Source organism: Alosa sapidissima, chromosome 4, assembly GCF_018492685.1.
Source record: "Alosa sapidissima isolate fAloSap1 chromosome 4, fAloSap1.pri, whole genome shotgun sequence".
NCBI lineage: Eukaryota > Metazoa > Chordata > Actinopteri > Clupeiformes > Clupeidae > Alosa > Alosa sapidissima.
In genome coordinates, this window is record NC_055960.1 from 21,482,534 (window position 1) to 21,496,170 (window position 13,637).

The following is a 13,637-nucleotide window of genomic DNA, read 5'->3' on the forward strand; positions in this document are numbered from 1 at the left end:
AGGCAAGACATCTCTGAAATAGTTTACGGAAACGTAACTGTGCAGTCCTGTAACCAAATTCCCCCATAAACAAACTTTCACCACAGCATTTGGTGCAAATCCTTTATTTCTTTGATTTATACATGATTTGTTCATACATTTTGTAAAAAATAGCAATAAAAGCTAAGTAAAGGACATGGGTGTGGGGGAAGGTGTGTCATGACATAAAAACACCCTTTTAACATTAATGGAAGGCAAAATAACAGTAGTTTGTGAAGAATATGGAAAAAACACTACAGTACATGAATTGCACATGTGAAGCAGGGACAACCATGACAAAATGCTCCCTTTAATAATTAATAACAACATTCTCTTGTGAGTGGAGCCCTATAATCCCTTTGCGTGTAACTGTGTGGCAGCAAGAAATACTTTTGATTTGTCAGTAACACAGCTGTATTTCCTTTACCATGGGAAAGATCGAAGCACAGTGCTAATCTTTTTGAGTCAGAGGGCAGCAACAAGTCGTGTCCAGGAGTGTGACATAACCAGACATAACCGGAGGGGATCCTCAAACGGCGCAGACTTTCTCATGAACAATTTAGAGAGACATCAGTAAGCCAAATAGTGAAGACTTGTGAGGCTAAGCCAGAGAGTTCATTACATGAAAGTGCTATTAAAATACCCAAAGGTGGCATTGTAGATCACACTAGGAACTGTGATAAGAATAAGATGAGATGCACTAAATGAGTGACATACAGTAAAAGAGGATGGCCTGGCTTCTCAGTCTCCTGGTGTTTTTGTGTGTGACAGGGTGTTTGTTTCTGTGTGTGCACATGTGTGTGAGAGGGAGAATGTGTTTGTGTGTGTGTGTGTGTAGGTGTCTGTGCAGTTGGAGTGTGGGGCAATTTGTTCATACTGAAAAAGCTTCATCAGCTCAACTCAGCTAGTCAAAATGAAAGTGCCACCTTTCCGATGCTTAGCAGCGGGGGAAAGCAGTTTCGTCTCTCAGGATGTCAACAATAACAACAACAACCAAAAAAAACAAAACAACAACAGCATCCTTGGCTTTCATACAAATAAAACAGACTGAAACTAGAAGAAATAACAGACACATAGCACTCAATCACATGAGGTGACTGTGAGCACAGCATAGCACAGCAGGGGAAGGCAGCTTTGGCTGAGTAGCTGCTACGCCCCCTTCCCAAACCCCCCCGTCCCAGCCTGTCTTTGCTTGGCCGTGTAACATGAGCAGGCCCCTCGGTCGACGACGAGGAGGCCAGCCCTAAGCATTCTGCATCTCCTTCCCAATCTTGTAGCTGAGGATCTTGTTCCAGTCAATCTTGGTGCGCGTGACAGGGAGTTGACGCCGTAAGGCCTTGAAGGTGGTATCGGACATGGTCTGGTAGTTTTCACTGATGGCCGTCTGGGGTGGAGTGAGGGAGAGAGAGAGAGAGAGAGAGAAAGAGACAGAATGAATGAGTCAGAGGGATGGAAAATAAAAGAAGGGACACAACAGATGTGGAAGAAAAGTAGAGAGGAGATAAGATGGAATAGGTGAACAGGAGACAGGAGACAGGAGGAAGAAAAGTAGAGGAGAAAAGATGGAACAGGTGAACAGGAGACAGTGGAGGAAGAAAATAACGGCTGACTGGAGAGAAGTCTTCCCACAGTCTTGTTGATTGTTATAATACACTGCAATATGCATTCACGTTTTTATTCATCAAAGTATGGGAGCAAGTCCAGTCACTTCTCCCATCTGTAAGAGAGAAACAATGTGGACACAAACCTGGTACTCATTCTCCGCATTCTCAATGATCTTGACAAATTTCTTGGCCGTCTGTGCCTCATTCTGTGAAAACAACACACACACACACACACACACACACACACACACACACACACACACACACACGCACCATAGAGAGGGAATCAGACAGAGAGTCAAACACATGACTAGCAGAGAGAAAAAGGGGAAAGAGGAACGTCTGAAAGACTGATCTAAAATAGGACTATCAGGGACACTGTCTGAGGAGGAGCTGAGCTGTGTGACAGGTAGAACATTGTTTAAGGCTCTACCAGTCGCCTGCAAACACACTTCACTTCCTCTCAGGCTATTAGGCAGGGAGGAAGTGAGTCAGCCAACCGCAAAACAGCAGAGAGAGAGAAAGAGAGAGAGAGGATGAGAAACAAATGGAATGGGTAGATAGAGGTTTGGAAACAGAAGAGAAGGCAGAGAGGTAGGGAAGAGAGGGGGCGGAGGAAATGGAATCGAAGAGAAGAAGATGAAGTTGAGGAAGAAGAAGACAATAAAAGATGGGAGGGGCGACAGACACTGGGAGAGGAGAGAGAAACAGACGGCCAGACAAAACAGGACAAAAAAGATAGAGGGGGCAGAGAGATTTATAGATGCGTGTGTGCGTGTGTGTGCGCATCAGGAGTAGGCAGTGGGCATAAGCTGCAGGTTAACTGGTCTTTTTGAGACTACATGCATGTCTGCCCTCTAAGTAAACACAGCACTTGAGGGATGCAGCTGCCTGCCTACTGATAAGCACTGCACAGACAGGACTGTGGAGGACAGGCTGTGTGTGTGTGTGTGTGTGTGTTGTAGTAAGAAATTTTGGCCCTAAAGGTGTTTCCATTTAAGTGCAGGCTATATTCAACCATTTGCTCTTTTTGGTGTGGTCTGTGCAAAGCTGAAGAAAGAGACGCTGCTGTAAGCAGAAAGTGAAGGAGAGATTTATGAGGTAACAACTGTGGAATTCCATGTTCAAGGTGTTTGCGCAGCCATGCTGAGTGTGTGAGTGTGCAGTCCTGCTGTGTGTGTATGTGCAGCCATGCTGAGCGCATGAGCGCAGCCTTGCTGTATGTGTGTGCATATGCCATGCTGTCTGGATGTATGTGTGTGTGTCAATGCTGTGTGTGTGTGTGTACCATGGCTGAGTGTGTGTGTGTCCTCGAAGGAGGCTGGGTAGGCCTCTTCTCGACGGCTGGCGCCCTAAGACCTTATTTACTGTCTTGGGGTCAATCTTGACTGAATTCCATGGGCCTTGGTCGTTATGGGATACAGCCTTATAGATATGGTTGACTCTTGGGTAACTATGTCGTAAACAAGTTTGCGTACCATTAATGGAGATGTCATGTCTTGTCTGACCTGTCAGTGAGGTATAAAAAGTGTTTCCCTGTTTGTAACATCAGACTGCGTCTGTTAGCAACACGACGTAGGTCTCCGGATTCGTGAATAAAGCTCTCTGAGATTTCTGACTTGACTCCTGGCTGACTGAGACTTCATTTCTGAAACAATCCCTAGACAAATTTCAGTTCCTACAGTGTGTGTGTCTTCACTGGTGGCATTCCATACAATTACACAGAGAATAGACATGCAATTGTTTTTCAGCTATGCCATGTCCCATGTTCAATGCTGAATATGAAGTATATTTCACAATTAGACTTCTGGTGAGTTACGTAATTTCCAAGGTTTATGCCCCGATTTTGCAAAATCTCTTTTTTTCTTCATCCTTATTTAGGATTAAAGCACAAACTGATTAATTCATTCAACCCACAACTCAACCTACAACTGAGTGGTTTCATACATGCCACAGATAGCTTGACGCCAGTGACCACCTGAAATTGGTCTAGTATTCTATGACAGGATAAAGTAATGTTTAATAAACAGCGGTTAACACATGGGTGCGTGTAAATATGTGTTCCCCCCCCCCCCCCCCCATTTGCATAAAACACTGTCATGCGGTTTATACATGATGCATCTTATACACCAGAAATTACTGTATCAAATAAATCAGGACACTGTGGTCCTTGTACAGAAGACCGTTCCTCACGTCTACTCTGTCTAGTTCTACGTGACTCTCACGTGGTGTCATGTGCTCAGAGTCTCAGACCGGAGAGCTACTCACAGACACGGCCAACGTTTCCTGCACGTCCTTGTGGCTGACCAGCTGGACATTTCCGTCTTCGTAATAATGGACCTAAGGGACAGGAGAAACAGACATGAGGGAGGGTGCAAGTGTTTAGTATCATGATTATAATCACAGCAGTTAGCATGTGATTATCTCCTTCAAAGTGCTTGGTCTAAAGAAAAGAAATGCATGCAATAACTGTGCTGCAAATGGCTTGGATATGAGCCCACTAGCTGACACTAGCTGATTTGGCTTTAGTTAGACCAGTGCAGTGCCCGTTCAAACATGCTATTCCTGTAGAAAACCTGTAGCCCAATTACATGGCCGCAGGTAGGTTTGTTTTAATAATAAGATGGTAGGGAAAAACATTATTTTAGAATCCTGATAAAGTTCCCTTGGCCTTTGGAATTAAAATAGCCCCACATCATCACATAACCTTCACCATATCTCATGATTGGCATGGGGTACTTTCCATAAGATTATCTCTCAATACAAATCAAACCAGCTATTAGGCTAACTGAAATAAAACCATGCCTATCACTAGGTATTGTGAAGGGTATGTGATGATGTGGGGTTTATCAGGATGCATAGTATCCTGGATCCATGAATAACTGGCCTGTATTTTAAGGAAGAACATGTATTTATTTACGATACATTATTCATTCACAAAGAAAATTGTGTCCTTAAAGGTTGGATATTTCCTTTACTTAAGGCGAAATCCAATGTGTGCCTATTTTACCGATATCTTTTGCATTTCTTATCCAAACAACGTCAAACTTGGCACTGCACTACTCGTGCCCGTAGCGAGACACCTGGTAAGTTTGAAATCAAATGGTGCGAACGGTTCTACAGATATGCGACATACAGACACACACGTTCCTGCAATTTATAGATAGATGTATTTAGTAGGCCTAAGTGGGTGCTTGGCGAATGCCGAATCAGTTCAGATGTATAATGAAAGATACCTTTCATCAGCATGTTCCCTTTTAACACATACAGATAAAACTTAAACCAATAACCTTGTTATTGAGTGATTTAATAGAGTACAGGGCACAATAGCTCTGTCCTTGTCACTACAGCAAACTTCAGTCTATTTAAGAGGTCAAAAGATGTGGCTTTGACTATGTGGCATAGACTACACAAAGTCCTGAGGGTTAGTTATTACAAACAGCAGTCCGGCAACGTCTACCCCACACATGCACGGACGCACGCACGCCGCTCAGCCCATCTGTCAGGCCTCTCACTCTGCCCACCTGTATCTTCAGGACCCCCACCACCTGAGCCGAGGACTGGGAAATGCTGAACTTCCACTCAGACCGGCAGCGCCCATTCCTGCAAGAGGTCAGAGGTCGTGTCAATCAAAGTCACCCATCACTCAGCTCTGTGGTGACTAGAATATGCAATGGGACATTATTCAACAGTCTAAAGATTTTCAGATCATAACACTTTGGACATTTACACATCTCAACTAGCCCATGGAATTATGGGATATGAAAATAAGTGGTCAAATATGTGGTCAGTTCAGTGGTCAAATGAAGAACAGCCAGGCGCATGCAACACACTGAAAGGCCCTTTTCATACTCAGAATAGCCAAATATTTTATAAAAATCTATACCTCTGGGCTAGACATGGAGTAAGAAACAACACTGTTTAGAATGCATAAATGCATTACCAGAAGTTTTTTGGTTGAAATTGATGACCTTCAATGCATGCAATGATAGTCTGCTGCCCGTCAATGGTTTTCCCGTAGACCTATGTAAGAAACACAACATGACTAAAAAGAACACAATTCCTCTTTGTACTCAGAAGACCTTTGTGCAACAAAACGCTTATCAGAAAGACATTAGTTTTGGTTTCAGTTTGAGCTTTCTGGTGTCATAACAGAAATGGCCTCCTCAGCAGTAATACGGTATGATGGTTTGGCTGCCTCATATGACACAACACTTGAACACTTTTCCTAAATACATGGCATGTGTGTGTGTATGTTTGTATGAGAGAAAAAAAGTATGTTTTTGTGTATGTACAGTATGTACTATTCTTGTCTGCATGTGCAAGAACTCCCGGACATTGGTTTGATAAAACTGAGGACAAAACAACAGTGCTGTCTGTGCAGTGTAGACTCCACTGAGACTGTGCTTCATATGATATGTGTGTGTGTGTAGACTCCACTGAGAGTGTGCTTCATATGTGTGTGTGTGTAGACTCCACTGAGAGTGTGCTTCATATGTGTGTGTGTAGACTCCACTGAGACTGTGCTTCATATGATATGTGTGTGTGTGTGTGTGTGTGTGTGTCCGTACAGTGCAGACTCCGCTGGGATAGTGGTCCTTGACGTAGGCCTTGAGGGCGTTGTCACAGGCGTCTCTCCAGGCCCTGAGGCCACTCTCCCCGTCATGTGGCTGGGGGTCGCTCGCCTCCTTCCTCAGGTGGTCGAATTTAAACGAGAGCCGGTTCCGCGGGTCGAAAAACCGCCCGTTGCCAAGATCTCCATGTTCTGTGATCAAAACCTTTGAGCAGGGGAGACGGGACCCACAGGACACACTTACTTATGTGGAATATATGTTGGCCCGATAATCAACTGATATCTTACAGATGTGTATGAGGCATCTGACTATATTTGACCAACTTAAAAAGCACTACAGTAAAAGTAAGATGGTATTATAGTAGACTAGAAAGACGTGATGGATGGTTTATGTGTGTGTGTGTGTGTGTGTGTGTACGCTTAAAGATCATATGCAGAGAACTTGTTTCCTTTGGAAAGCCTCCCATACCTGGTCATCGTACCCATCTAGTTTAGCTGGAGTGAACTGATCCATGTTGTACTGGGCAAAGGCACTGATGAGGAAAAGAGAAAGAGAAAGAGAACAGCAACTGTTTTCAGACTCTTGCCATTCAGAGGATCAGCTTGTAAAATCCCAATTCTGAACTCATATGGAAAAGGCTCGTCTGAGCTTGGCTCCAACAATGGGATGTGGCACTGGTTTAAAATATACCAAATTGAAAAATCCTCAAGACAATTAGGCAGCCGAGCTGCATCGTGGATGTGTTTGGCAAAGTTACAGCACTCTCACAAGAAGTACGCAGGGCAGACAAGCAACAGATGGACATTTCAACCGAACAAGGAACTAGGAGCAGAAACTTAACTGAAATGACCTTTGATGAAGCTGTTCTAAAAAAACAACACCATAAATAAAACAAAGCATAAACTAAAGGGATTGCATGCTCTCACGGGCAAGAAGAGCATAGTGGGATTGTGGCCTTGGTCGTGGGACCCAGGACCTGGAGGAGTCAGGAGGAGTTGGTCATGACTAACTAACTAACATGACTAACTAACTAACATGACTAACTTGTGAGGCAGTGGTGTAGTAGTAATAGTAGTAGTAGTAGTAGTAGTAGTAGTAGTAGTAGTAGTCGTCTTAGTTCAATACCATATCAACCTCTATGGCTATATCATGGCAAAAAACAAGAAATTAGTGCTTTGAGAATAAAATCGCTGTCTTATGGTCAGGGTGAGGTGTAAGTAACTGCTGCACTGCCACTCTGAGTCAGCTCCCCAGATCTGGGCAATGAGAGCCCAGCCAAACATGGCCCACCCAAAACCACATCCCATTACTGCTCCCAATGCGAGCCCAGTGTGCTCCATAAAAACAATAAGCTAATAAATACAATACACTAATAAACACACAAGCAAACAAACAAGAACACTGGTGTGATGATTAGACAGGAGTGAATGTGTGTGTGAGTGTGAGTGTGTGTGTGTGTGTGTGTGTGTGTATGTATATGAGTGTGAGTGTGTGAGTGAGTGTGTGAGTGAGTGAGAGACTTAGACAGTGAAGGTTGTGGGGTGGGCATAAAGTTACTGTGCCCAGAGGGTTATTAAACAAGCACAAACATGAAAAAACAAATAAAGACACAGAATATGGCTGTAAGGAGGGGAGAGAGAGAGAGAGAGAGCGCGAGTGTGTGTGTGTGTGTGTGTGTGTGTACTCACTGTGCCGAGCCCTCCCTGAGAATGCCGTCATTGTTAAGCAGTAGCCGCACATCTGGAAAGCAGGAGCAGACAGTTAGCCATCAGGGCACTGGAGACGTCCAACACTGGCTCTGGCTCCGGAATGGATCTGGCCGTTATCTGAGCCACATCCGGCCTGAATCCGCTCCCAAGCCAGCTGTGCATTTAAGCATCTAAGCTCTAGACAGTCATATATGGTAACACTTGATCGAAAGACACAGAAGATTCAGCAACAGGCTGATTGTACTGTAATGCAACTTCAAGGTTGACCATTTCTACTACGCAACAAGCAACAAAACCGATGCTCTCCCATATAGAACACCCTATCAAAATACAGGTTCATGTTGTGCAGACATACAAACACTGATCGTAAACACGTTTTGAGGTCCAGTTTGTGTTCAACGGAATAAGCTTCTTTTCTTTAAGCAAGACCACATTCAATTCTGATGCCAAGACACAAATGTTCCTCCTCACCATTGAAGACTTCGTTGAACTCTCCAGGAGGAGCGTGGATGATGAAGTTGGCAGCAATACGCACCTGTAAGAGAGAGGAACAGAGGGGAAGGGAACAAATGATAATGGTTATTCCGTTCTCCACCAATAACTGTACTGTCAATCGCAGAGTCCAACATTTTTGGACTGTATGCTATAGGATAGAGGATTTAAGGGGAGATTTTAAAAACAAGAGCCATCAGGATCAGTGGATCTTCTGGCCAATTGATTTCCGTTTCAAAAATGAAAATTCATAAACAAAAAACGAAGAATTATATGATTTCCTTTTTAAAATACAAAATCGGAAAACGAGAATCAAGTTATTTTCCCATTTCTCCACTGTCAGGAATGAAATAACCCCATATTAGAATATATTTCCTACCGGTGGCAGGCCTGTAGAAGATATAAGATAGGTAAAAAGAAAGCCCTAATATGCAGGCCTAAGTTCCTCCACAGGGGGCGATCTGAGAGGAGGGAGCAGTGCATGGGTAGTGTGTGCATGGCGGCTGCGTTAGGCCTACCTACTGTATCCATTTTCATTTATGTGCCCATTTCACACTGCCCATTTTTAATGAAAAGCATGTCAAGCAATCCGGTGACCTAGCCTAGCCTACTCAGCAGTCACGCATCAAACACCTTCCTGGTACACTCACACAGCCATGACACAGTGGAAAAGGCTGTTAAAGGTAGCTCTACTGGCAATAGAAAGCCTATACACTATTTGTCACATTAAGGGAATAGCTGTCCAGTCTGCGTGACTACTGAACAAACATCTAGTGTTAGTAGGCTTCATAACCCTGCTCAACAAACAAAGCGGTGCACCCACAAAATGGGGTGCACAGGGTTGAAGAAACGTAAAACTATTACGTTTTATGAGGAAGGGGATGGTGGGGCGGGGGGTGGGGGGGTATCACTAACTGCCCCTCATAAACTATTTGTTGTCATAGTAGCCTATTGAAATTCAAATAGGCTTGTGCATCTTCAAACGGTTTTGCTGTTTATTTCATACATGAAACCAGTGGAGGAGACGGAAAACAACGTGAATCTTTGTTTTCTGATGTTGTATCTTAACATGAAAATCGAATAATCTTCAATTTTTTTGATTATCAATTTCCACTTTTGAAACGGGAATCGATTGGCCAGAAGATCCACTGACTCATCAGCACCTCAGATGTGTAGTTACTCTCCTACACACATCTGAAATCCATTACAAGGATTCTGACATGATGCCTACCAAAAAATGCCTTCCTTGATATTGTTTAGGCCTATATGTTTTGAATGCAATGCACAAATAGACTACAGTACACTAGCTCATTAAAATGTGAACAGTAAGGAAAAAACAATGAGAGCCTGTAAGTGAAATGCATTAGTTTACTGACACAAAAGTCAATACTGTCAAAAGCCGATACTGTTTGAGTTGTACTATTGCTCTGGACCTGAACCAAACTAATATGTTTGCCAGAATGAATTTAACTTAGTCTAGTGTTGGTGGGCTTAGGGGAAAATCCTCGAGTTCACTGCTGAATGCCTGTGTGTACAAGGAACACAAGCCTTATACAGGTCTACTGTTCTTGAATGGAGCCTCCCCTTGTTGTGAATAATGCAGATGTCAAGAGACCAGTGCAAGTGAGAGAGAAATGTAAGTGGAAGTAAGAAAAAGAGTGTAGGAGAGAACAGTATATGGTGGGGTAAAAAGCAAAAAAGAGTGTGTGGGGAATGTGTGTGTGTGGGGAATGTGTGTGTGTGGGGAATGTGTGTGTGTGTGTGTGTGTGTTTTTGTGTGCATGTTTGCGCACGCATGTCCATGTATGTGAACGGAAACTAAGCGGCGATCTCCTTGGGTGGCTGGGAGCAGGCCACTCCTTAGAAGGCAGGCGAGGCGAGCAGAGCAGTGGAGAGGCCCGGTTCCCCTGGGCTTTTCTTAGCAGCGCCTATCTAAGCATGAGGCAGCACAGCCGGCCTGCCGGCCACAGACTGGGCTGGAGCCACAGTGGAAAGCGCAGTTAGGGGTTAGCATACAGGCCTATAGTGTGATGTGTCTATGGCACTAGCGCAGTGCTTTAGCAGACACTCTAAACCTGGGTTAGCTTAGCGATCCATGGCAATCAAGCTCACGCCCTTGGTTTACTGATCTGCATATACTGGGAGATATCAGATACTCTGATATACTGGGAGACTGCAAGTGAGGCTGAACGTTGGCCTAGCAGCAGGCAGGCAACACTTGCTCAGCAACAGAGTTGGTGACATGCCCTGATAAAGTAAGCTTCTTGTTTGCTTGGGCGGCCTATGGTAACCACTGTGGCAAGCTATGGCACCGTGCACCAAGAGGCAGGAAGTCACTGGTGCACAGTGATGGGGCGAGGGCACTTCCGCATCGAAAGAGGAAACAACGCACAGTCAGCTGCTCAAGCTGAATGGAAAGGGAACCTTCAACAAGACATTCTTATCACTTAACATCAACTCGTCTCCAGCTGCATTAATACAAAACATTTGGAAAGGGTGTGTTCACATGCAAACGAAGACCAAAGACACTGTAAATACGCCAAAACTTAGAGGAACTATATTGTAGCTTGACCCTACTGATGATTCAGAGCATCATCCATGAAGCACCTGTCCATATCACTTTTTCAAAGGGTATAGCCTAGAACAGAATATCATTGACAGACACAATACAATGGAAAAATGCACAAAGCAATTTCAGATGCCCACTCCTACAGTGGATGAATAGGAATGGCACATGAATAATAGATTATTCACCCATAATACCGTTACAGTTATTATCCTAGGCTATAGCTGGTATTCTATAGCATCCACGGTCACACACCCATTACAGAAGAGACCACGGCAGAAAGCAGAACGTTAGTGGGGATCTATTAAACACCACTAGGGAATAACTGACAAACACTGGCAGATGGCAAGCATGTAGCCTAAAGCACGTTGACTAGACATGCAACTTGCCTGCCTTCCATTATGCATTTAAAACTCTAAAGTCATAACAAGGGCGACAAGCGACATAACTGTTGTGCCTTTCCTTGAGATCCAACTCGACAAACTGCAGTTCCGTCTAAGCATTTCTCAAATACCTCCACATACAAACTGCCTGTCTGCACAAGCAGCGGCTTGACCACAGGATTAAGGTGGGACAGCCAGAGCCGTATAGGCTACATGTACCAGCATGCACAGTGCAGTGCTGGGTCGGTCACAACACAGCCGAGAAACAACAACGGGCTGCTTAACAATTTAAGGGCGCTGTCCCGAACAAAACGCTGTAGCCTAAGGGATCTAGTAGGGTGGGATAACTTGCAACATGGTCGAATATAATATTAAATTGTTATACTTTCTAAATAATATTTCCTTAATATAACAGTGCATAAACCTTTGGAGTTTTAACCGAGGTAACTTAGCTCATGACATATGCGTAAACCCAATGCCTTACAATAAATGCCACAATAAACTAAACGGTTACTTGACAGCAGCTACAATAACTTCGCCCTAAACAGTTATTATGTCATACATCGACATAACATCTGTGGCAATTTTGTTTCTCAAGAGGGTAACGTTTCAATCGTGAGGACTGTTACACAAGCAATTTCCTTCCTTTAGAAAATCCTTTGCAAATTCGAAACAAATGCCACTACAAAAGACGTCAACAACAGAATTCATTATTGATGGAAACATTAGGCTACATATTAACATGCCCTAAACTGACCAAGTTGACAGGGCTGATGAACTTGTTTGCAATTTCACAACTATCGCTAATCATATTAGAGTAATTATACTCTATTAAGTCAATCAACGAACTGTATGAATTACGATATCAGACGCAAACACTACATAAATAAAACTACCAGAGACGGAATTAATGAAAACTAAACGCATAGGTTACTCATTTCGCGCTGCTCGCCTCCAGCCAGCCTAGCCATTGCTAACGTCAGTTCACGAATGTTACCAACGCTAAGCTAACTTACTATCAACATTTCTTAAAGTAAAGGAGATAATTTACCCAGTTAATTGCATCGATACATTACGTAGAGTAATACCACCGAAAATAACATAACAACAGTCCTAAATAACTTTAATTTAATTCAACAAAACAGTCTCATACCTTCTCATCATCAGTAAGCTGCTCCCCAAAGTCAGCCATCTTGGCTCATTAGGGCAAACCCAGTTACAGTTGCATCATGGGAAACCCATTGACTGGATTTCAAGCTAAAAACATAACTTTAAATTTAGAAGTAATTTTAATATCATCCAGATACATTAACAGCATTCAATTACGCGTATATTTTCACACAGACAGCTTTAAAACATAACCTTTTTGTAATGGTTATTAGGATAGGTCGTCTATTTCTAATTATATTACAGTTAAAGAGAAATAATAATAATAATAATAATAATAATAATAATAATAATAATAATAAACAATAGAGCCTAAAATAAGATAGGCCTAAGCAAAGGGAATGGGATATGCTTCTCTATTCAGATATACTACGAGAATAGAGAAAAGTGTTTTTTATGTGTTAAAATATGAGAAATGATCCAGTAAGTTTACATGTTATTACTAATCTATCCTAAGGGCCTCAGAGGAAAGACATGCAATTTGTCAGATGTTTGTTTTGGCATTTCACAAAAAAAAACAAAAAAAAATAGACTAGCCAAAAGAACGTGGACAATGATAGAGGGGGATTATTTTATATATTATGTTGTATGTTGCAAACAGTTCAGTAGCCTATGTACACCTATTATGGGTTTAGGTAGGCTATTAGGCTATCACACAATTGCAATGCAAATAGTAGGCTACCATTAACAGTTATTATTAAAAAATGTTATTATTATTGTTATTATTGTTATTAATAATAATATTATTATTATTGTATAATTAGCTGATGTATGTCATTTCAAATTGACAAAATTACAATATTTCAAATGAAAATATAGGCCTAATGTTTTTACAGTGGAAAGTAACCTGTGGAGAGCTTGTTATGTAATAGGTAAGGGAGTATGTACAAATTCGTATTTTTCTATGAGTGGTGTTTCAGGACACTTCTTTCCCACACTTTGCAGGGGAGTCATCAGGAACACTAAACAGATCTTTATATCAAACAGCAGCACAAAGTCGTGGGCCTGGACAGCCCATAAGGTTTTGTATTCAAATATTTCTCTAGTTTGTTATATGATGATCTCTACCTTACTTTCGTTTCGTCAAAACAGGAGTACTTTTGCGACGGTTCGCAATGTCTATG

General features: G+C 42.6%; 1 protein-coding gene across 1 annotated transcript; it reads right to left on the reverse strand.

Annotated features, from left to right (window-relative positions):
• Positions 1-88: 88 nt before the first annotated feature.
• On the reverse strand, positions 89-12,587 carry capza1a (capping actin protein of muscle Z-line subunit alpha 1a). The gene is made up of 10 exons (XM_042089157.1): positions 12,500-12,587; positions 8,377-8,440; positions 7,885-7,936; positions 6,665-6,728; positions 6,194-6,400; positions 5,566-5,645; positions 5,147-5,225; positions 3,891-3,962; positions 1,766-1,828; positions 89-1,402 (listed from the first exon to the last, which is right to left on the reverse strand). The coding sequence occupies exons 1-10, from the start codon at positions 12,536-12,538 to the stop codon at positions 1,262-1,264; spliced, it is 861 nt and encodes a 286-aa protein (XP_041945091.1). The 5' UTR covers positions 12,539-12,587; the 3' UTR covers positions 89-1,261.
• Positions 12,588-13,637: the final 1,050 nt, after the last annotated feature.